The sequence below is a fragment of the Stegostoma tigrinum genome, chromosome 3 (genome assembly GCF_030684315.1).
Source record: "Stegostoma tigrinum isolate sSteTig4 chromosome 3, sSteTig4.hap1, whole genome shotgun sequence".
NCBI classification, from domain to species: Eukaryota; Metazoa; Chordata; class Chondrichthyes; order Orectolobiformes; family Stegostomatidae; genus Stegostoma; species Stegostoma tigrinum.
In genome coordinates, this window is record NC_081356.1 from 130,463,293 (window position 1) to 130,488,467 (window position 25,175).

General features: G+C 42.0%; 1 protein-coding gene across 2 annotated transcripts in view; it reads right to left on the reverse strand.

The window, feature by feature from the left end:
- fam193a (family with sequence similarity 193 member A) overlaps positions 1–25,175 on the reverse strand; it is a 215,148-nt gene that overhangs the window by 4,727 nt on the left and 185,246 nt on the right. Inside the window, exons 18-21 of one of the 2 annotated variants that reach the window (XM_048527926.2) lie at positions 21,503–21,689; positions 14,491–14,721; positions 9,468–10,314; positions 3,222–3,303 (exon numbers count right to left, since the gene is read on the reverse strand). In XM_048527926.2, coding sequence (XP_048383883.1) covers positions 3,222–3,303; positions 9,468–10,314; positions 14,491–14,721; positions 21,503–21,689 — 1,347 coding nt within the window. The remainder of the gene's footprint in view (positions 1–3,221; positions 3,304–9,467; positions 10,315–14,490; positions 14,722–21,502; positions 21,690–25,175) is intronic. The other variant, XM_048527927.2, reaches the window with a different exon arrangement.

Consider the following 25,175-nt stretch of genomic DNA (forward strand, 5'->3'; position numbering starts at 1 on the left):
CTATCATGGAGATAACACAAGACGTCTCAGACCCTTAGCCCACAAATCAACAATCACCCTGCGACAGCTACTGACACATGTCAAGGATCCTATACCCACAACCAATAAAACTAATGTAATATATTAAATACCATGCAAGGACTACGAGAAACATTACACGCCAAACTGGGGAAGACAAAACCGACAATTAGGGCCCACTAACACCAACTAGCCACCAAGAGACACGATCAATTCTTGCTAGTTTCAATACATAGACACAAATTCAACTGGAACAACACATCCACAACAGCACAAGCCAAACAGACACATGCCGGGGAATTCCAACCGGAACTCTCTCAACAAACACAATCAACTAGATCCGATATACAAACTACTGAAAAACAGAACCAGAGTGGTGCCAACCACCCCAGCAAACCAAGACATATAAATAACAAGTGGGACAGAACACCACCGCTTCACCAGAGACGCACTGATGATGTTACCTAGCAGGGTGACAAAACATCTGCAATCAAACGCACCAGCTTCGCAAGCAAGTCTACAATCTCATCCATAACCTGAGCTACAAATCTTCTCAAAATCTTTTGAGCAACAACTTTGCTTGCGATAGTCAAAACGTCAGGACCAATGCTGCATTATTACAGTACTCCCATCCTCAACGAAAAAGCTAAGTTTCAAACTAAACCGACTTGCTTGGAATGTATTTCAAAACTGAACTAGCTAGGCAACTGAAGAGGGAAATTTGCAGATCTACGAGAAAAAGCAAGCCTGTGAGACTAAAATAAAGCCAAGAACTGTGGATGCTGGAGATCCGAAACGAAAACACAAATTGTTGGAGAAACTCAGCAAGTATGGCAGCATCTGTGGCAAGAAAGCAGAGTCTGATGACTTCTTCAGAGATGAAAGACTAGTTGAGATTTTCTTGCAAAGAACGGACATGAACAAGTCTTTCTGTGCTATGAAATTTTTTAAAACTGTAGTCAGTGCTGATAAACATTATAAGGGGCAATTTACTAATGCTTGCTCCTGCATTCAGTGACTTTATGATGTGAACTGCTGACCACATGCAGCTGTTTCTGGCTGAAATGAAAGAAGCGCATGAGATTTAATAATCAGTAACATTTTGATATTAATTTTATTAGCTTATGGTTTGAAGATATTGCTGCAAGTCCAGCATTTACGGCTGATCTCACATTGTCCTCAACAAAGTATTCAGCCCCTTTCTTTAACTGTTTCAGTCAGTATGGTGCAGATATAGCTGCAATGCTATTAGACAGGGTGTTTGACACAGTGAAGCAATGTAGGTTAATGTCTGCCTGAATGGTCTAAGTAATAGTCTAAGTGGTGAGAACAACAATTGAAATGCCAACTGCACCACCAGCCCAGACTCCTTCCTGGCCTTTAATAAAGAAGTGGCTAACTAGAACTTTAAAATCTCTATGCACCAGAAACAAGAGTTAGCCCTTCAAGCCTGCTCCATCACTGGATATGCTCAATAATCTTTCAACATGGGACAACACAAGAACTGGAACTGGCTATTTCGCCTCTCAAGCCTGTTCTGCCATTCAATTAGATAATGGCTGATCTGTGACCCAGCTCCATATACCTGCCTATATCCCTTAATACTACAGCTTAAAAAATTATCACAGATTTAAAATTAACAACTGATCCAACATCCACTGCCATTTGTGGAAGTGAGTTCCAAACCTCTACCAACCTGTGCGTGTCGAAGTGTTTCCTAACGTCTCTCCTGAATGGCCCACTCCTAATTTTCAGACAATGTTCTCTAGATCTAGAATCCCTGAACAGTAGAAATAGTTTATCTATCCTTAAGATCGTAAAGACTTCAATCAGATCATTCCATAACCTTCTAACTTCTAGAGAAAACTGGCTTAATTTGTATAATCTTTGCTTGTAACAGCACCTGAAGTCCAGGTATCAATCCTGTTGCCTAGATCTGTTTTCAGTATCCCACGCAAGGTTGAGCAGGGTTTTGTACACCTGCAGCATACCTTTTGAAGCCTTACAGCCAAGCCCTTTAAATTAAAAAGGTCAACATTCCATTAGCTTTCTTGATCATTTCCGCCCCCCTCATAATCAAGAGTCTATTACCATGCATAAAAAATATTCAAAAATTTTGCATCCATTGCTTTGAGGAAGGGATTTCCAAAGATTCTCAACCCTCGGATAAAAAAAGTTCCCTTATCTAGTTTTTATTTTTGAACTCTGATCCTTAGTTCTAGGCAAGGGGAAACATGTTCCTGCATCAACCAAAAACTTTCCAATTCGTCCAGTTATTTTAAATAAGTTGCCACTCTTGTTAAAGTGACACGAGATGCAGAATTCAGGCCTGCATACACACATAGCACATTGATGAAAGATGATGTGCCATTTTACAGCCCACTGTGCCTGCACTGGCTCACTGCAAGAAATTTCAACGTGCTCCTTCCTATTCGGTTAACCTATTTTTGTAATCAACCTGTTCAGACTGATGTTATTGTACATCTCTGAAGTAGGTAGGACTTGAACCCAGGTGTCTTGGTTCAGAGGTAAGGACACTACCACTGTGCCACAAGAGGCCCTCCCCTCCTATGCCTCTTCCTCCATAGCCATGCAAATGTTCCACTGCTTATCCAACTCAGGTTGAAAAGTCTAAGTTGAATCTGCCTCACCACACTTGGCACTGTGTTCTGCATAGAAATAGTTTGTTCTTATCAGGCATAGTTTTTTCGCCAATCACATTGACCAGTGCTCTGGTTTTCAACGTTTCTCGTAATGGGAACTGTTTCTTTTTAAAACTGACTCTGGCAAAACTCTCATGAACATGAAACCAATTTGTTTTTGACAAGGATTAGTAAACAGCTGTTTGATGCACTCGGACCAAAAGAAATGCTGCAAAAATTTTACATTAAGTCTAGTTTGACTACAGCTGTCAGAGTTGGATTCAATCTTTATCCCCGGTCCACAAAGGGATATTATAATTAGCCACTGCACCTCAATGTAGAACAAAAAACACTACAGCACAGGAAGCCAGGCTGTTTTGTCCCCCTCAGTAAAAACTCCCAGATATGGCAATGTGATGCAGTGATCTGTGCTAATTGGTGCATACTGGAAGATGACTGTGGTTAAATAAACCCCTCCCGAAATGGCAGCAAAAACAAGGTTACAGCCACATGCACAGCAATGCCACCATACATTACCAAACAACCAAAAATTCATATTACCTCTTGAAGTATTCTACTTCCCGCTCGGTCTCATCCATCTCCACACTGTCTAAATCAATGTCTTTAGGGAGGAACACATCATCTATTCAAAAATAAAATAAAGTTGTCATCAATAGATTCTTTCAGATGCAAAATTTAGATTTCTTAAATAGTGTCTTTGATTATGGTACAGGAGTATTTTGAGGCAGTGTTTGTGGTGAGGATCAGGCAATTTTATGCTTAGAGTTTCCTAACCTCTCCTCCACAGGGTTTATTTTCTTCATTTCATATTCAGAGCTATTGCTACGATCACCAAAAAAATCTATTACTGCTGTACCATACAGTGACCAAACCTTTAGATGGACTTAGAGAGAGTAGGAACTGCAGATGCTGAAAATCTGCTAAAAACAAGGTGTAGAGCTGGACAAACACAGCAGGCCCAGCAGCATCAGAGGAGTAGGAAGGCTGACTTTTCAGGCCCAGACCCTTCTTCAGAAATGGATTTCTGAAGAAGGGTGTAGGCCCAAAACACAGCCTTCTTGCTCCTCTGACGCTGCTTGGCCTGCTGTGTTTGTCCAGCTCTACACCTTGTTATCTTTAGATGGGACTTAGTTTGTTTTCATCTTGCAATGTTGCTTCAATTACAAGCCTGAGGAAAATGAGATTACGTTGATCAAAAAGGTAGGTTTTTCTTCCAAGCAGAGATTTTCCAACACGTTGTAGAAAATGCCATTGTGTAGTTTTGCAAAAGGAGCATTGAAACATAGGAGTAGGATAGGCCATTCAGCGCATCAAGCTTATTCCATTATTCACATTCGATCACAGCTGATCATCTACCTCCATGCCTCTTTGGCTCAACAGGTATATTTACGTTGATGATTTGTTATGAAATTAATGCCTTAATCACCCTTGACAAAACAATAGTACCCAGAAAATGACTCAACAACTGTTAACGTCTTCTGATTCACTCGTCCAAGAGCCACTGCCAATGCTTTAAGTTTCTGTCAATCCCTAATTATCCTTGCTAAGGTTGACAAGCTACCTTCTGCAGTCCATGTTTTGCAGTGACACCAAAAATGTTGTCAGGGAGTTCCAGCATTCTGATGCAGTAACAATGAAGGAACAATAACATAGTTCCAAAGGAATGGTGTATCTCAACCGGCAGGAAACCTATAGGCAGTGGAGTTCACATCCATCTTCTGCCTTTGTCATTCTAGGTGAAAGAGGTTATGGGTTTGGAAGGTGCAGCCAAAACAACCTGGGTAAGTTGCTGCAGTGCATCTCGGCGATGGCACACATGGCTGCCACTCGTCAGTGATTGAGACAGCAAGTGTTGCAGGTTGTGGATAGGGTGCCAGTCAAGTAGACGCCTTTATCCACGAATGATGAACTTGCCCCGTGTTTTTTCAAATAGTAAGATTAATGGAGGGTTGAAAGCAGGTTATCACAAACGGGATAGCAAAAATGAAGAACCTATCAGCAAAATTACTACGAAGAACCCCATAAATTGGACAAGTAGGAGACATACAGGTCTAAGAACCACTTAAGATTCGGGGTGACCTAATATTCGCCTCAGCACCACTTAACTGCCTTCTCTCCACACACATAGACGGCCTTAGGGTTTAAACATACAGCTCTCCGAGTACAGAAGCAATCCACAGCACTCTTGGATATAGAATTTCAAAGATTCACTACTCTCAAAGGGGAAATTCCTCATGATTGCCCATTTAAGTCTGATATCCCTTATTCTGAAACTGTAATCTCAGTTCTGACAAAGGTTCACTGGACTCAAAATCTTAAGTGTTTTCTCTCCACAAATAGAACATAGAAGAGAACAGCACAGCACAGCACAGCACAGTACAGGAAAAATCTACCCTGCAAACCCTACATTTTACCTTCCTCCATGTGCCTATCCAAGAGTAGTTTAAAAGTCTCTAAAGTATCTGACTCCATTACCACTGCCAGCAGCGCATTCCACATGCCCACCTGTGGGAAGAACCTACCTCTGACATCTCCCCTATATCTTCCTCCAATCACCTTAAAATTATGTCCCTTCGTAATAATCATTTCCACCCTGGGAAAATGTCTCTGACTACCTACTTTATCATTTTGTAAACATCTACCAAGTCACCTCTCATCCTCCTTCGCTCCAATTAGAAAACCCCTAGCTGCCTCAACCTTTCCACATAAGACAGTGTCCTCCAGTTCGGGCAGCATCCTGGTAAATCTCCTCTGCACCCTCTCTAAAGCTTCCACATCCTTCCTATAACGAGGTGACCAGACCTGAGCACAATATTCCAAGTGTGGTCTAACCAGAGTTTTACAGAGCTGCAGCATAATCTCACGGTTCTTAAACTCAATTCCCCTGCCAATGAAAGCCAACACACCAAACATCTTGTTTACAAACCTATCAACTTGGGAAATAACTGAGGGGTTTATGGTTGTGGGCCCCAAGACCCCTCTGTTCCTCCACACTGCCGAGAATTCTCCAATCAATCCTATATTCTGCAATCAAATTAGACTTTCCAAAATGAATCACCTCACATTTTTCTGGGTTGAATTCCATCTTCCAGTTCTCTGCCCAGCTCTGCAACCTGTCAATGTCCCGTTGGAAACTACAACAGACCTCCACGTTGTCCACAACTCCACCAACATTTGTGTCATCGACAAACTTACTACCCACCCTTCCACTTCCTCATCCAAGTCATTTGTAAAGATCAAAAAGAGCAGAGGTCCCAGAACAGATCTCTGCTGAACACCACTGGTCACCGAGCTGCAGGTTGAATACTCTCCATCTACTACCACTCTCTGTCTTCTACTGGACAGCCAGTTTTCTGTCAAGACTGCCAAATTTCCCTGAATCCCATGCCTCCTTACTTTCAGAATGAAATGCTGTCAGAGCAGATTTTCGGAAGCAATTTCTGTTTTGGTTCAGATTTCCAGCATCTTACGTTCTTGGTCTTACTTGCCTCTCGTTCCAGATTCTTTCAGGCCTTCAAGATCAAGACCAATAGATATATTTGGAAGATAGAGAGTCAAGGCAGTTTGTTGCAAATCTGCCAGGATTTGAATTGAGGAAGCACAATCTCTGGAACAGAATGGGCACTACTGTTCTTTTGTACTTACACTATGATTCAAATACACTAGCCATTCACTGTGACCAGTGGGACTTTGAGAATACAATCATTTCACTAAAATACTCCTTTCTCAAACTTCAGCCTGGGTCACTAGCACAGGTTTCTCAGAACCAATCTGGAAACTGTTTCAATCCATACAGTTGGCAATGAAACAACTAACTCTCCCTCAAGGCTCCATAATGAGGAGTGAATACTTGGTAGAAAGTGTCTTTCAGACATAACCAAAAAAATAGTGAGCACTACCGCAAAGAGAGTCAGTGTTATACAGCACAGAAACAGACCTTTCGGTCCAACTTGTCCATGCCGACCAAAAACTTTCCAAAATAAACTCGTCCCATTTTCTTGCATTTGGCCTGTATTCCTCCAAACCTTTCCTATTCATGTACTTACCCAAGGGAAAAGGCTTTTGCCATTTACCTTATCTGTGCCCATGATTTTATAAATCTCCCTAAAGTCACCCCTCAATCTCCTATACGTCAGTGAAAGTCCCAGCTTATCTGGCTTCCCCATATAACTCAAACTGTTTGAATCCATTGACATCCTCATAAATCTTTCCTGCACGCTTTGCAATTTAATAATATCCTTCCCATAACAGAATGTCCAGAACCGTACACAGTACTCCAAACAGGTTTCATCAACATCCTGTACAACTGTAACACGATGTTGCAACTCCCTTACTCAATGGACTGAGCCACTGAAGCAAGCACGCCACATGTCGTCTTTATCACCCTGTCTACCTGTGACATAACTTGCAATGAACTATAGCAAAAGCAAGGGAATTAATCATCAGTTTCCAATGAGCTTTTCCATTGCATAGTAAAACTGAGGCAAGTTCGAGCTCAACAATTTCACAGAACACTAATAGTAGGAGATTTAATTATATAAATAAGTGACTCAGAAAACATCAGGCAGACCAAATAGCAAAGAGATCAGAATGACCAAGCAACACTGAAGGGGGAAAAAAAAGGACAGATTTTCTTTACAGACCATAGTAAAGGATGACAGTGACAAGAAGGAAGTGCCAAAAGAAAATCAGAAATAAGGGGGTAAACATGAATAAACATGAATAAACATGAGGGTAAAATCAGTTTTAAAAACACCCAATGGCTAATGTGTGCGTACTCAGATAAAAGTGAAGTACTGCAGATACTGGATACTGGAAATCTGAAACAAGAACAAAGTGTTGGAGAAATTCAGCAGGTCTGGCAGCATCTGTGAAGAGAGAAATAGTAAACATTTAGAGTCCGATTTAACTGTTCTTCGGGATAGACCCAGGTCAGATCTCAGAAGTGACCAAAGTGTTTCTGCATTAGGAATAGATTACTTGACAGTAGTCCTTCTTCTGGACTTTAAACATCAACCCCTCAATGCACAGATATCGGAAGTGAGAGCTTGGTCATGGCAATCTTCATGATGGGTGTAATTGAAAGATTAGAGTGTGTACATGCACTTGGAGTTGATTTTTGAGACAGGATGCAAGGGCTTTGAATAAGCTACATAGAATATGATGAAATGCTACAGTGGAAACATCAGTGAGCTTTAGTGCTCGTTATAATACATGTTTAGAACGATTAAGCAGGCTCTGAAGTAATTTGCTTTCATCAAGCTGGTCTCAGAGCTCCCTCTCCTGGTGGAAACTTACTGTAGCATAACAATCTACAGAACTTCAAAAGTGCTCATCACCACCTCTAGACTACAGCAAGTCATTGGGATACGTATACAGGTGGAAGTTCCCAAGAAATAAGTGTGTACCAAACATGTACGGAAGGCAAAAGCAACAGAGAAGAATGAGCAAAATGAGATATTAGGCGAGGAAGACAACTATGATATCAAAACTAGGCACATATGACAGTCTGTGTGAGGCTTTTAGCTGTACAGAAGCAGGATCCAGGGTCATGGACCAGCTAGCTGGTCCTTCCCTACCTGTTATTTCTGTATGCTTCACAAAAGCACGTCAGCTATTAAGATCAGCCCGAGTTGTGTTTGAAAATAATTAAATGTATTAGCATGTAAATTAAGTTGACTTCTGAATATTTGCAGACAGTTTTTTTTTTAAAACGTTATAATGTGGATGTTGCAGACTCAGCCAGTATTTATTGTCCATCCCTAGTTTCTTGAAAAGGTGGCGGCTAGCTGGCTTCTCGAACCTCTGCAGTACATTTAGTATGAAATGTGACTTGTGTTGGCCACTACTGATTTAACACAATATTGAATAGCGAGTTTTGAGAAGATTTGTAGCTCAGGTTGAGGTTCTGGATGTGAGTTTGCTCGCTGAGCTGGAAGGTTCGTTTTCAGACGTTTCGTCACCATTCTCGGTAACATCATCAGTGAGCCTCCGACGAAACGCTGGTGTTATGTCCCGCTTTCTATTTATCTGGTTAGGTTTCCTTGGGTTGGTGATGTCATTTTTCTCAGGGGATGGTAGATTGGCTCCAAATCAATGTGTTTGTTGATGGAGTTCCGGTTGGAATGCCATGCTTCTAGGAATTCTCGTGCGTGTCTCTGTTTGGCTTGTCCTAGGATGGATGTGTTGTCCCAATCAAAGTGGTGACCTTCCTCATCTGTATGTAAGGATACTAGTGATAGTGGGTCATGTCGTTTTGTGGCTAGTTGATGTTCAACGACATGACCCACTATAACTGGTATCCTTATATACAGATGAGGAAGGACACCACTTCGATTGGGACAACACATCCATCCTAGTACAAGCCAAACAGAGACATGCACGAGAATTCCTAGAAGCATGGCATTCCAACCGGAACTCCATCAACAAACACATTGAGTTGGAGCCAATCTACCATCCCCTGAGAAAAATGACATCACCAATGCAGGAAATGACATCACCAACCCAAGGAAACCTAACCAGATAAATAGAAAGCGGGACATAACACCAGCGCTTCGTCGGAGGCTCACTGATGATGTTACCTAGAATGGTAACGAAACGTCTGAAAACGAACCTTCCAGCTCAGCGAGCAAACTCACATCCAGAACAACATTGAATGAAATAACTCATTTAGCTGTCCAAGACAGTGATGAGTGATGATCACTTGTATAACCAAGGAATACTACTGGCAAGGCTAATTCGGTCAAAGCATTCTTTATTTTTATACAAAAATAGAGTGAAACTTACCGATAGAGCTGTTCAGTTTGTCGCCTTTCTTCTTTTTGTTTTTCTTGGTTTTTCCTTTGGGCTGGGGCGATTCCGCAGTGTTTTTGTTAACTTGTTGTTGGTCATTAGAAGGGGCAGGTTCACTCATTGCTAACACCTTTTCTTCTTTCACATGGTTGAGCTTCTTCCCATTGCTATTAACTCCTTTTTTCTCCTCTTTTCTGGTTTCTGCCACGATTTGGCACTCGGACAGCTTTGGTTTGGGTGTTCCCAATTCTGCCTGACACTTGACTGAGCTTTTTGGGTACGTCTCGCAGGGTCTGAAGCCCTCAGTTGGCTTCAAGGGCCGTTCAGTACTCTGTTTGACCACCAGTGATTTTACCTTCTGCTTGCCGTTTACTTCATTGGGGACTGAGAGTTCCAGGCTGATGCTGCCTTCTGGTTGCTTGGCCTTTGCCTCCCGCTGAGATGGAGCCTGGGTCAGTCTGGGGTCTTTCCCATTAGCTGGTGACTGCTGTGTTGTACTAGATTCTGGCAGAACACATTGCTCCTCTTTGCTGTTTGTTTGTGGGGGTGGTGGGTTGGGAGGCTTTGCTACAGTATCTGGATGCTGGGATTTACCATTATCATTTACCAGCTCCACAGCAGTTTCCTTTAAACGTGCATTTTGTAAAAAGCACTCATTTTTTTGGGACTCTTTAATTCTCTCTTTTTTCTTTTTCTTGGCTGATCTTATTTGCTGCAGCTCTTGAAGCCGTTGCAGTTCCTGTTTTAGCCGCTCTTCCTCTTCCTGCCGCCTCTGCTCCTCCAGTAGCTGTAATTGTTCTCTCTCACGGGCTTCAGCCTCAAGTCGGGCCTTCTCTTCCTGCTGGAGGAAAACAGCAGTAAGTTTATTGAGCTAAAGCTTTTGTGGCTGTTATAAAAAGGTGTAGTACTCACCCCATCGTAGTCCTGTGGTTTTCAATCAAGTTTTATCCCCTAACATATCAAGAATTGGAATCCTTAACGTGGAAGTGAAAACATGACCCAAACCTTCCTTTATGAAATCGATCTTTTTCTGCCTTAAGCTAAGCTAACAGAAAAGTTACTGATTGAGACATTATCCTCAGAAGCCTTTCTCTCTCTCCACTAGTGATACCCGACCAGTTGAGTTTTCCAGCATTTTCTGCTTTTATTGCAGAAACCAGCAATGACACAAGCTTTTGGCTTTTCCATGTGATAACTGTATTTGAAGAGTTCTGTTGCATCTCACTAGACTCAACTTGGTGACCTCTTCAATGTTCAAAGGATGTTATGCATTTTCACTTTTACACAGTTAAGTTTCAATATCCAATCAACACTGCAATTCCCTGAACTCTGGGGAAGCAGAAATGTGAACTGTCATTCAACAAGGGAAAACTGGTCATTCTGATTCAAAGTGTAATTTAGGTGGATATAAAACTTGGTCAATTTTGTCCACAAGTGCCACTCATTATAAAATAGAATTGCACACAATACTCTAGTTATATAAAACAGAACTACATACAAGTTCAGCATAATCTCCCAGTCAATACCTCTATTTCTGAAGTCCAAGATCCAGTTTGTCTTTTCATAAATCCTTACTAGCAAACCTGAAGTTCTTCCTGTACACTTATTTGAACAGTGCCATTTAGCTTATATTGCCTCTCTCTAGTCTTTCCATTAAATGATAAACACACTGCCTTTAGAAACTCAGTTGATAGTCTGTTGACATTTTGGGTCAGGGCCCTTCAGGGCCCTTCATCGGGACTGAAGGAGGGTCCTGGCCCAAAACGTCAGCTTTCCTGCTCCTCTGATGCTGCCTGACCTGCGTTCCTCCAGTTCACACTGTATTGACCCTGACATTTTCCACAGAAACTCCAGTTTCTAGAAGTCAAAGCTCATCACATTATCAAATTTAGGCCTTTGGGGCTTCCGAAGCAGTTAATGTTGAACAGATTCAACTCCTCATGACAGTTCACAAGAACTGTAGAAAGCTAATTTCTCTGTCTCCACACGCTACCCACAGTCCAATGCCTCCTGCACAAGTCAGGTTCGGTTCTCAAAATTGAAGCCCTGGCAAACTTTACAGTAATACACAAATAGAAACAACTACTAAAGTATCATTTAAAGCACATTTCCTCAATTTCATGAATTCCAAATGATTAAAAACTTCAATTAGGATATGAATTAGGATTATGAATTAGCTCAATTCAATTCTTCAATTCTTTTTCAAACTTTCAAATGAAAATACAAGTATTTTATCTTGCTCGTGGGATTAATTTTTAAACCAAAAACATTAGGATGCTGAAACAATCTATGTCCAATGTCTTACCTCAAATGACAACTTTGTCTGGTCAAGATAACTGAAAATGATAACTATTCCACAATGCAAAGACAATCACATTGATAACTGGCAACTTAAAATTCACCAACTCTACGCAGTAAGATGTTGAAATCGAGATTGTAAAATAACTTAAGGAAGCCTACAAATGGATATAAATCGGTCAAGTGAGTAGGCAATAACTTGGCAGATGGAGTCTACAATGACAGGCAGAGTAGAGAAACAGCTTATCATTTGAATGTAAAGAAACTGTAGAAGTCTGTATCATAAAGGAAGCTAAGTGTCCTGATACATGAATCACAAAATGTCAGAATGATGGCACAAATGAAATGCTGTTATTTATTACAAGAGGAATGGAACATAAAAGTTGTAACATTTTGCCAAGATGTACATGGAATTAGTGATATGGCACCTGATGTTATGTACATAGTTTTCAACTCTCTACTTACAAGATACTCATGAGGAAAGCAAAGATTGGAAAGATTGGACAGGTTGGACCTGGATTCACTGGAATTTGGCAAAATAGGAGGCAGTCTTACTGAAACAGAAAAGCCCGAGAGGACTTGACAGGTTGGATGCTGAAAGGATGTTTCCACTCATCACACAAAGCTAGAACTATGAGTAAAATTTTAAAATACCGGTCGAACATTTAAGCCATTAGGAGATATCTTCTGAGGGTCATTCGTCTGTAAGCGCTCTCTTCCTCAGGGATCAATGGAAACAGGGTCACTGAATATTTTTAAGGCTGACTGAGATGGATTCTTAACTGACAAAAGAAATTGAAAGCTCTTGGGGATGGGTAAGAAAATATAGTCAAGGCCACAATCAGGCCATTAATAATATCCAACACTGGAGCAGACTTGAGGGAACGCATGGCCTACTCCTGCTCCTAATTTCTTTGCCTGTAGAACTGCAAGCTCAGTCAGGAAGCTGGGTTCTGGAAAGCTGTTTAAGGTTGGGAGCAACATGTAAAGGTGGAAGCGTTTGGGATAGGCAGGTGCAAGTACAGGACTGTAGAGGTCTTGCTATCTGGGGTGGAAGGAGTTAAACGGCAGTTAAGGGTCTAAAGAGAGACAAGTTGGGCCAGAGGTTTAAAAGAAGCCGGAATAGGACAACACTGTTTGGGTACATAGTACACTTTTTCAGAGGATATGGGCTTCATCTAAACTGTACTGGCAATGTTTGCACTGTGGTGACGGGTAAAACTGGAAAAATGGAAGACAACAGGGGCCAAAAACAAAACAAAACTGGCAACAGTACAAAGATCTACCAGAATATTCAATGGGATGAAATAAAGTACCGGATGAGTGAGAGAATGTTGATTGTTTTCATTCCTTCAAACAAATGGATAAAAGATGGTGTACAATGGTTTATATGTAACAATGACAAACATGACTAATCTTTTCCATTGGTTATGGTGATAACTGAAGATAAATTGAGTAACTGGGATGCTTAAATGGTTAATTAACAGTAACAGGTTATCAACACCAGGTAAGCCAAGAGAGTGGGCTTCTTGGGCAGATAAGTTCTGTAAATCGCCATAGTGCACCAACAATGGGACGGTCCAGTATCTCAAAAATACAAAATAAGTGCATAGCAATAAGTGAATTGTATGGTACATAGATGTAGGGAAATGGAACTAAAACCAACCACAACTAAGTTGGCACTAGGATATCTGGAAGGCATCTGGCATGTTTTATGGGCGTTGTAATCATAAATGTTGAAGTCATACAGTACGACTTAGCATTCAGCTTTGGGCATCCTATCTGAAAAGTATGTTAATATAACTTAAATGGCTTAAAATAGAGTTATAGCTAGCCCCAGTAGACTGGCTCGTGAAAAATACATTAAGCAAATAACTGCCCAGACCTATATTCGCCACTTAGAAGATTGCAGAGAAATATAATTTGCATTCAAACAATGGGACAAAACAGGTCATTTAATTTGGACAAGGAACTGAGTACATCAAATACAAGCAATCAAAGCATGGATGAGGATCAAGAGAATCTTTTCTCCCAAGGGATAATGGGCCCATGCAACAGTCTCCCGAAGGGTGCAAGTTCTTTTCTGGTACTTTGATGGGATAACAGCATTACTGGCCTTTAGTCAGTGCCCTCAAGGGAGCTAGCCACTTGTTTGAACCACTGCAGCCCATTTCATGGAGATACACATAGTGCTGTTAGGAAGGCTGCTCCAGGATTTTGTCCAGTGACAGTGAGGGAACAGCAATATTGTTTGATTTCAGATTGGTATGTGGCTTGGAAGGGAGCTTGGCTATGTTCTCATGTATCTGATGCTGAAGATGGTAGGTTTGGAAGATGCCAAAGAAACCTTGGTGAGTTGCTACCGTTTAATTTATTGACGGTAGGCACTGCTGCTACCATGCAGAGGCAGTGGGAGGGGCGCTTCTTATAAGGCAGTTGAAAGGGTGCCAATCAAATGTGCTGCTTTGTCCTGGGTGGTATTCAAAGAAATGGAATTACAACACAGACAAGAGCAACAGCTTAACAGCTTGTACTCCACCAAATGAGATTTCTATGACAATGCCTATCTGAACAAAGAAACATATTGTTGCATTTATTGCTGTAAAACTGAACAAAAAGAGGACTAAATCATCAACGTGAATAAGAACCTGGGTCTAAGTCAGTACAGCAGAAAAGGAACAGAGGCCACACCAGTCCGTGGTATGGAGAAATCTCTTACCTTTCGCTGCTTGTGCCTTGCGCGTTTAGCTGCCCTTGTGCTGCTGACTGGTTTAGATTCTGTGCTATTTATAAATTGTAATAGATCTTCCACTTTTCGATGATCTACTATCTGCTCCTTCTCAAGGATCTGGTCTGCTTTCTTTGGCTGTTCCTCTTTTCGTTTTGTCAGCCGTAACCGGAGCTTCTCACGCATTTCTGCATAATTTCTACTCGTTGGTGCAGCAGGTGGCTGAAAGACATGGGCAGTAACATTTAGTTGCAGGCCTCAATTTGTTAGTTGTGCCAATTCAAACAAATAAAGTTAATGAGACTGCAAGCTTAAACTAACATGCAAATAAAATTCATATACCATTAACAAAATCCACTAAGCATTGCTGCTTTTACAACTGCTAGCAAAATAAACCATAATTGCATGACCATCGTATGAAAGATTGCACCTACAGGCTATGTAATGCACAACCTTTACAATCTAGACATTATGCAAATTACTTCCAGCCAGCTGTTCATTTATAGTTACTTTGGTTGAATTCACGAACGAAATCAAGACTTCAAAAACACGCATTTGAAAGGAAGCAGAAAACTGGCCTTTGGAAATGCGACGTGAACTTGGTGCATATATAACTGAAGTTTTCATTCTTCCTCAATTCTGTGGCAATGTAGCCAACCTTGATTTGATGGTGCTACGTGTACTACATTTGACATTGAAGCTGACCTGTCTAACTCCCCAAACGCTTTGCCAAAGTTGGGAAGATCAGAACACCACTCATGATCTCTAACTAGTAAACCTTGCAGCATGTGATAAATGCAAAATCTCACACTTGGTCACAATCATTTTAACAGAAGAATTAGTGCTGGTAAGGATCACAAATGAGTAGTGGCCCCTGAAGTAAGGCATCACAGGATACCTGTGAAACTATTCCTTGCAAGTAGTCACCACCTTTGGGGAGAATGACAAATTACAAAAAAATTTAAATCAAAGAGCCTCTGCATCACCATCAGAAAACTTTATACATTTAACTTTTTCTCAAAGCAAATGAAGGAGAGGTGGTATCAGCCTACACACTGACCCTGGCCAACTGATCCATTTACATGGACTAAAACAAATACCCAAACACTAATGAGAAGGGATCTGAAGCAAGGAGAGTGGATACCTTTTATCAAAAAGTGTTCCATGAAAAAAGGCAATTCACCCTGTTAGAGGCTGATCCTCTGTCTCAATGCCATCTTGCTCTTCTCTCCAAATATCCCTCCACACTGTTGGCATCTAGAAAGCTATATTTTCAAACTATATTCAGAAACACTGCTGTCACAACCTTCTATACTAGCAAATTCCAAGAATGCACCACCCTCTGGAGTAGGAAATAAAAAATCATCTCTGCCCAAAACTGTCACATTTTCTGGCCAGGGGAAACGTCATCCATGCATTCAGACTGTCCTACCCTGTCAGGATTTTACATGTGTTAATGAGATCCCCTCTTATTCTTCTAAACTCCAGTGAAATAAAGCCCAATTGACTGAATCTTTCCTCAGATGACAAACCTGCCAATTGCAGGAAATAGTCTAGGTTTTTTCTCAGTCCATTTTTTAAAAAATCACTAAGGTGGCCAAAACTGCTCATATTTCAGCTGTAGTCTGACCAAGGCCCTACACAAATGCAGCAGGACTTTATTGCTCCTGTACTCAAACACTCTTGCAATCAATGTTAATATACTATGTGCCTTCCTAACTCTTAAGTGTTTTCCAACCAAACACTATTTAAATAATCCTTTCCCCTGAATGAAATGGACAACTCATTTGTCTGAGTTACACTGCATCTGTTAAACCTTTAACTACTCACTCAACCTAAATTGGCCTGGAACCTCGAAGCCTCCCAACAAGCAGGATCCCACTTAGTTTTATGTCATTAACAAACTTGGTGATATAACCTTTCATTCTCCCATACAAATCATTACAATATGTTGTGAACAGCTCAGATCAAATATCAATGCCTTTCTTCATTAAAGTTTTCACTTTGGAAATGATCCATTTATTTGATTTCCTGTTTGGTAACAAATTCTTAATCCATGCTAGTATTTTATCAATCCCAAGCGCTCTGACTTTATACATTAAGGTCTCAAGTAGAACTTTATCAAAAGCTTTCCAAAAATCCAAATATACCACATCCACTGGTTATCCCTTATCCATGATGTGGAGGTGCCAGCAGTGGTCTGGGGTGGACAAGATCAGAAATCACATGACACCAGGTTATAGTCCAACACGTTTATTTGAAATCGAAAGCTTTCGGAGCCTTGCTTCTTCTTCAGGTGTTACTGAGGTGGTATCAGGCACAATATTAATAAATAAAAGATCAAAGGTTCACACTGTTGATGAGGATGTAGTAAACAAGCCTAAGATACTGTTAAATTCTTAATCAGCTTGAAGGTTTTAATTGGTTAATATATATATGTAAAATTCCTTTCAACTCACTGCCCTGAGAGAGCTAAAGGTTTTAGTAGTGGAAAGAGGTGGAGACATTTTAGGTTATACAATGCATGTTAGGTGTGAGGCTTTGTTTGTAAATTCCTACTTTAGAAATAAAACTCAATATGACTCCAAACCAAAACTCAAACAGATCATAAACAAGGTCTCAAAAGTCCATGCTGACCATGCTCCCAAACTAAACTAGCTCCACTTGCCTGCATTTGACCTACATCCCTCCAATCCTTTCCTATTCATGTACTAATCCAAATGTCTCCAAAGCTGTAATCATACCTGCACTCACCACTTCCTTGGCAGATCATTCCACAAATAAACCAGCGTATAAAAACAGTTGCCTCTCATGTCCTTTTCAAAACTTTCTCTTCTCAACTTAATATGCTCTCAGAGTTTTGAACTCCCCAGGCCCAGGGAATGACCCTTGCCCTCATGATTTTATAAACTTCTGTAAGGTTACACCTCAACTTCCTCCATCCTCACCATAAAACCCGCCGACTAGGGGGGCGCTGTTGTAGTATGGCGCACTGACCTCTTAATCGCTGAGGCCAGACACCAACTCTCCGACATCTCCTCCTTCCGCCCCCTGGATCATGGCCCCACTCCCAAGCACCAAACTGTCATCTCCCAAACCATCCACAACCTCATCATCTCAGGTGACCACCCACCCACAGCCTTCAACCTCATCATTCCCCAACGCCATACCGCCTGCTTCTATCTCCTTCCCAAAATCCACAAACCTGCCTGCCCTGGTCAACCCATTGTCTCCTCCTGCTCCTGCCCCACCGAACTCATCTCCACCTACCTGGACTCCATTTTCTCCCCCTTGGTCCAGAAACTCCCTACCTACATCTGTGACACCACCTACGCCCTCCCTTCCCCCAAAACTTCCAATTCCCCGGTCACTAACACCTCATTTTCACCATGGATGTCCAGTCCCTATACACCTGCATTCCCCACGTTTCTTCCAGTCCCACAGGCCTGACTAGTTCCCCTCTACTGATGCCCTCATCTGCTTAGCTGAACTCGTCCTCACCCTTGACAACTTCTCCTTTAATTACTCCCACTTCCAACAGACAAAGGGGGTGGGCATGGGTAACTACATGGGCCCAAGCTATACCTGCCTCTTTGTAGGTTACGTGGAACAATCCCTCTTCTGTACCTACATTGGCCGTAAACCCCTCCTCTTCCTCCGTTACATTGATGACTGTATCAGCGCCACCTTATGCTCCCATGAGGAGCTTGAACAGTTCTTCCACTTCACCATTTTCCACCCCAACCTTACGCTCACCTGGACTATCTTTAAGACCTCCCTCACCTTCCTGGACCCCTCTGTCTCCATCTCGAGCAACCACCTCGAAACCAATATCCATTTCAAGGCCACCTACTCCCACAGTTACCCAGAATATACCTCCTCCCACCCACCTTCCTGCAAAAATTCCATCCCCTATTCCCAATTCCTTCTGCTCTGCCGCATCTGCTCCCAGGATGAGGCATTCCACTCCCATACATCTCAGATGTCCTCGTTTTTCAAGGACCATAACACCACCAAAACTCCACCCCCACCCCCGCAGTGGTTGAGAGCATCCTTGACTGTGTCTCCCACATTCTGCACAACTCATCCCTCATACCCCGCCCCCGCAATAACAACCAAAAAAGAATCCCCCTCGTCCTCCATCAACCTCCTGATCCAATGTGTCATCCTCCAACACTTCCAACATCTGCAATCCGACCCCACCAAAGACATTTTTCCCTCCCCACCCTTGTCTGCTTTCTGGAGGGGCCACTCTTTCAGTGACTCCCTTGTCTGCTCAACACTCCTCTCCAGCCCCACCACCAGGCACTTTTCCCTGCAACCACAGGAAGTGCTGCAACGATCCCCCCACACCTGCCCCCCTCAGCCCCATCCCAGGCCCCAAGACAACTTTCCACATCAAGCAGATGTTCACCTGCACATCTGTCTATGTGGTATATTGCATCCGCTGTACCCGTTGTGGCCTCCTCTGCATTGGGGAAACCAAGCGGAGACTTGGGATCGCTTTGCAGAACACCTACGCTCGGTTCACACCAAACAACTGCATCTCCCACTCATGAATCATTTCTACTCCCCCTCCCATTCCTTAGACAACATGTCCATCCTGGGCCTCCTGCAGTGCCACAATGATGCCACCCGAAGGTTGCAGGAACAGCAACTCATATTCCACTTGGGAACCCTGCAGCCCAAGGGTATCGATGTGGATTTCACAAGCTTCAAAATCTCCCCTCCACCACCGCATCCAAAAACCAGCCCTGCTCTTCCTCTCACCTATACCCTCCTTGCACCTCAAGCTGCATCCACATTTCCTACCAACTAACCTCATCCCGCCTCCTTGACTTGTCCGTCCTGCCTGGACAGACCCATCTCCTTCCTACCTCCCCACCTACACACCTCTCCTGGCTCCATCCCCGCCCCTTTAACATGTCTGTCTCCTCTCCACCTATCTTCTCTTCTATCCATCTGCGATCCACCTCCCCCCCTCCCTATTTATTTCAGAACCGTCTTCCCCCCCCACATTTCTGAAGAAGGGTCTGGCCCGAAACGTCAGCTTTCATGCTCCTAAGATGCTGCCTGGCCTGCCGTGCTCATCCAGCTTCACATCTTGCTATAAAAAATCAAGTCTTTCCAGTATATTTTTACAACTCAAACCCTCCATTCCCAGTAACAACCTGGTAAATCTTTTCTGAACTTTCGCCAATTTAATCATTTCCTCCCTATAGCAGGCGACCAGAACTGCACACAGTATTCCAGAAACGGCCTCACCATTGCCCTGTATAACCTCAATGTGATGTCCCAACTCCTATACTCAAAAGATCTTAGAGATGAACGGTTTGCTAAAAGTCTTGCTGAACACAGTCTTCCCAAATTCAAAGAAGTGTGCCCAGAAAATTAAAAACCATTACAAACTTCACTCGGACAGCCATTTTCTAACTGAAAAATGTTGAGTCAGATTAGGTGAATCTTTCTCAATGAATTTCGCCCCATCAACATTGGGCCCAAGACTTTTACTACAATTAGTGGTAACTGAACTAGCTACTTCTCATAAGAGACTAGAAGCAAAGTTATCCCCTTAATCTGTAAATATTCCCTCATACAAGTTCTCAGTCTAGCCAAGGTCTTAGGCAAACTTAAGTGTTGGAACCTGGAGTGAATTTTGTTGAAGACTGGTTCAGTGATTACTGAAACAGCCATGCTAGTATCAACCTCCATTAAAACGGGGTGACTATTTAACCAGATGTAAACTTTGATTGGTTTGGATGTCACTGAGAACCAGATGTAGGCGAATTTTCCAGGGTGTGCACTCTCGCGGATACCGGCCTATGAGTTCTCTTACTCCATTCAGGTCGAGTGGAACAACTGCCATCGCTGTATACCGGCAGCATCTACAACGGCTTGCCAGCCCAAATCCTGAAGAAAATTTTAACTGCTCGGCCGAGGCTTGGCTCGTTTTGGGGGTTCTGTTGTGGGCTGACCTAGAGACCCCTGTTCAGGATATTACTTGAGTGAGGCTATGCAATTGCCTGCACTTGAATGGTGCTCCGCAAGCTCAGTTGGACTGGCAAGGGTGCTCATTTCCACGTATCCTGCAACTCATGCTCCACTTAACCCATTTCCCAATGATAATGCCAGTAGTAATGCTTCTTTGAAGTGCAGTTGGTCTTCAATTAGCTAGTACTTTTACACTGTTTCACCATTAATCCCACTCTCGTCGCCACTGAACTAAGTCCACAGAGGCCAGTATCCCCTCACCAAGTCACCCTACATTTACACATGGGAAGTTTTTGAACTGATCCAGCTCCCTGAGAGCAAACAGGGTGTCTGACTCTCCTGCGCTCATCTGCCAGCTAGTGTTCCTGACTGGATCAGATTAACAGCCCAATCAGGAACTCATATTCGAAGAGGTCCAGCTGACTAACCTAAGTACAATCACTACAATTCCTATCAAGGAAATGGTGTGAGAAATTTACCCCTATTTCATAGAACACACAGCACAAGATGTCATTTGGCCTAACTAGTTCACTCCTGAGTTTCTGCATGACCCCCTTCCATCATCTTGGTGTCACTATTTGCACATCCTTCTATTCTTTTCTGCTTTTTACTTATCTAGCTTCCCCTTAAAAGACATCTGTTCCATTTATTCAACTATTCCTTAAGTTGCACATTCTAACCTGTCTGAACGAAGATTTATTAGCTGCCTTACAGTCGCAGCTGCTAGTATTATTCTTGCCACTCGTAAGTAAAGATTTTCTCTACTTTTACATGTGACTTAGTCATTGGCTGTTAGAACAGTGCAATTCACACTCATTACAATAATACGTGAGCCTTCCATATTTAAGAGGAAAAAGCAATCCCATGAGAAAACTCATGCCCTTTCATTCTGGGAAAACGTACAAGGTGCATGTCTGCACACATACAGTGGATCACAGTTGAAACCAAAAACTGCTCTTGCGAATCACGACTCCACCTATCCCTAAACCACCCAGCAGCATGAATCACTCACCCCACCATGCCCAAAGAATTCACAGTAGCAGCAGTCACAGTATTTTCCTTCCTTCTGGTTGGTTGATGTCGAGGTACTAGAGCTGTGTTCAGAGCAGCTGTCTTCATCTTGACTCTCCTCACCATCAAACTGCTGATGATCGTACACATTGCTGCTTTCACACGGGTGTCCCTCGCAGTCTGGGTCACTACAGAAGCATCAAATAGCATTTAGGCAAGAGAGGAACTGAACTCATGAGGATGGGATAAGAAAGGGACATATAAATATGGATTCATTTCTACAAGTTCTCATAAGTACTTATCAAGTGACACCATTCTCTTAAGCGACTTACTTTTAAAAGTTCAATGATTGATCAATTATTCAACAAATTACAATTTCTCTTTCATCACAGCTCTCAGCCTCTCAAGTTCTGAATAAGTGAGTGAACATGAAGCATTAATTTTTTTTCTCTATATACTTGGTGCCAGACCTGCAGACTTTCTCTTGTACTTATCTTTATTACAGTTCCAAGACACTTGCTGCGAAGCTTTCCCTTACCCTTTGCCATTGCGAACAAGTTAGCAACAGTCGGCTATTTGGCACCTTAAATCTGCCCATAATTGAACGATGTTAATCAGAGTGTAAATTTAACTCAGTCAACTCGCAGTCCCACCCGAGAATCTTTCATTATCTTGTGCACCAAGAATTTATTCTGTCTTAAAGACAATTAAGGATTCTCTTTCTCGAAAGGTGATGGTTGCAGAGTTCCAAAGTTGTGAGGCACTCGAAAAAATTTCGTATCGTTATTTTAACATCAGTTCTAAATTTTCCCAAAGATGGAGGATCTTCTCCATGTCAATTTTGACAAGTCTCCTCAGGTTCCTGTGCTTCAATCAAATCGCCTCCTCCTCTTCTAGACTTCAATGGATATAAGCCTAGCCTATCTAATGTTTTCTTACAAGATATCTCAGCCGTTTTAGGTATCAATTAAATAAACAGATATGATGTCACTAATGCGCTATATAACTGAAGATAACTACCCTATGTTTGCATTCAATTCCTCTTGTGATAAATAACAACATTTTATTAGCTTTCCTAATTAGTTGCTATATTCAATACTAGCCTTTCATAATTCATGATTTCAGATTCCCAGATCTCGTTACATCTCAAAGCTTTGCATCACTCACCGTTTAGAAAATATGCTCAGTTCTTTTTCTTGCCAAAACGTGCAAGTTCAAGTTTTCTCACACAATACTCCATTAGCAAGATCTTCACTCTCTCACTTAATCTGTCTATATCCCCGTGTAGCCTAATGTTTGCCTCACATTTCATGTTTTTTGTCTATTATGTCATCAGCAAATGTTGCAACCATTCCACTCATCCCTGCATTCAAATCATTTATATAAATTGTAATACATTTCGGCCTCAGCACTGATCCCTGTGGCACAACACTGGTTATGACCTGCCAACCATAAAATGACCAATTTATGCTGACACACTTGGCTGTTAGCTCGCTAGTCTAGCTATGCCAATATGTTATTCCTTATCTTATTAGCTTTAATTTCCTGCAATAAGGCTTGATTATAGCACTTTATGAAAGGTCTTCTGGAAATCTAAGTACAGCACATCCACCAATTCCCTTATCAATAGTGTACGTTATTCCTTCAAAGAAATCCTTTAAATTGGTTAAACACCATTCCCTTTAACAAATTCATGCTGACTTGGCCTGATTCCCTTGATTTTTTTTAAACCAGCACCTGATATAACGTCTCCAGCAAAAACTTCTAGTACCTACCCTGTAACGGATGTTAAACTAATTATCTGTATTCTCACACTTTGCCTGCTTCCTTTTCAAATACGGGAGTCACAATCTTTTGATCTAAGAAAGCATTCCCTGAATCTAGGGAATTTTGGAAAATTAAAACTCATACATAACTATGTGTCCAGCCACTTCAGTTAATACCCAGCTCCAACAATTGGATTAGCATTATTACCATGGCAACTATAATTTTCTGAAATACCTCTCTCCTTTAATTCCTCATTTAAAGCTAGTCGGGAGATGATACTTGTATCCTATATAGCGTAGACTGATGCAAAACACTTGCTCAATCCATTTGCCATTTCTTTATTTTCATTGATTTCCCAGACTATGTCAATGTTCACTTTATTAACTCTTTGCAACAATTAATAATAGACGCTTGTTTTTAATAATTGTAGCTAGCTTTCTCTCTGGCTCTACTTCAGCGCCCTTTATTAACCTTTTGTTCAATCTTCGCTCTTTTGTCCAGTCTTCTGACTGATTGCTAACCTGCGCAATTAATATATTTTCCTTAAGCTAGACACTAACTTCAACAACTTTAATTCAGCACTTCAAATTTCACTTTTTTGTTGCAATGCATCTATGTAGTCTTAAATATCCCTTTAAATGTCTGCCACTGTCTCTGTGTTGACCTATTTTTTTTAAAAAGTAATTTGGCCAATCAATTTCAATAGCTCAGCTTTCATGCTTCTACTTAAGTTTAAAATACGAGTTAATAACAGCGAGGACCAGGGAGCTACTGAGAGGTATGTTTCCCATTTAAATACTTACCTCGTGGAATCAGCGGCCTCCATTTTTGCAGCAGCAGCAGCAGGAACGGTGAGCGCGAGGGTCAAGGGGAAGGTAAGTTCTTCATTTCGGCAGCAGAGCTGAGCGGGAGCAGTCAAGTTACGCTCTGGGAAGGTGAGTGAACTGAAATATTTTGGACAGTGGCTAAACCCGAGACACTACACATGTAGTGTCTCCCACCCGTCCTCCTCCTCTGACCAAAAGACAGACTTTGGTGTGTTGTTAAGGTAAGGATTTTCTTTCTTTTTTATTTGGAGGTTGGTAAGTGGAGTATTTGGTAAAAATGTATTCATTTCATTTATCTATTATTTGATATTATAGTAGGACTAAGCTAAGCTTAAGAGTAAAAATGGCACGAGATCCCAGACCCATGTTATGCTCCTCTTGCTCAAAGTGCGAGCTCAGGATGCGGCTAATGTCCTTGACTCCTACACATGGGGAAGTATATCCAGCTGCAGCTCTTGTTAGACTGCCTGACGGCTCTGGAGCTATGGATGGACTCACTTTGGAGCATCCACAATGCTGAGGAAGTCATGGATAGCACATTTAGCAAATTGGTCACACCGCAGTTTAGGATTGCTAAGGGAGAAAAGGAATGGGTAACCTAAAGGCAGAGAAAATGCAGGCAGGCGGTGCAGGTGTCGTCTGAGGTCATCTCCCTCCAGATTCATGGCACCATGGCTGGCTTTGCTATACAGAAGGGCGAGAAAGAGAGTGGAAGGATTATAGTCATGGGGGATTTGATTGTAAGCAGAGTAGATAGGCAGTTCTGTGGTCATAAACGAGACTCCCAAATGGTATGTTGCCTCCCAGGTGCACAGGTCAGGGATGTCTCAGATTGACTGCAGGACATTTTGAAGGGGGTAGGCAAACAGCCAGCTGTCGTGGTGCATATAGGCACCAACAATACAAACAGGGTGAGATCCTACAAACTGAATTTCGGGAGTTAGGAGCCAAGTGAAAAAGTAGGACCTCAAAAGTAGTAATCTCAGGATTGCTACCAGTGCCATGGGCTAGTCAGAGTAGAAGTCAAAGCATAGGCATGTTAAATGAGTGGCTAGAGAGATGGTGCAGAAGGGAGGGTTT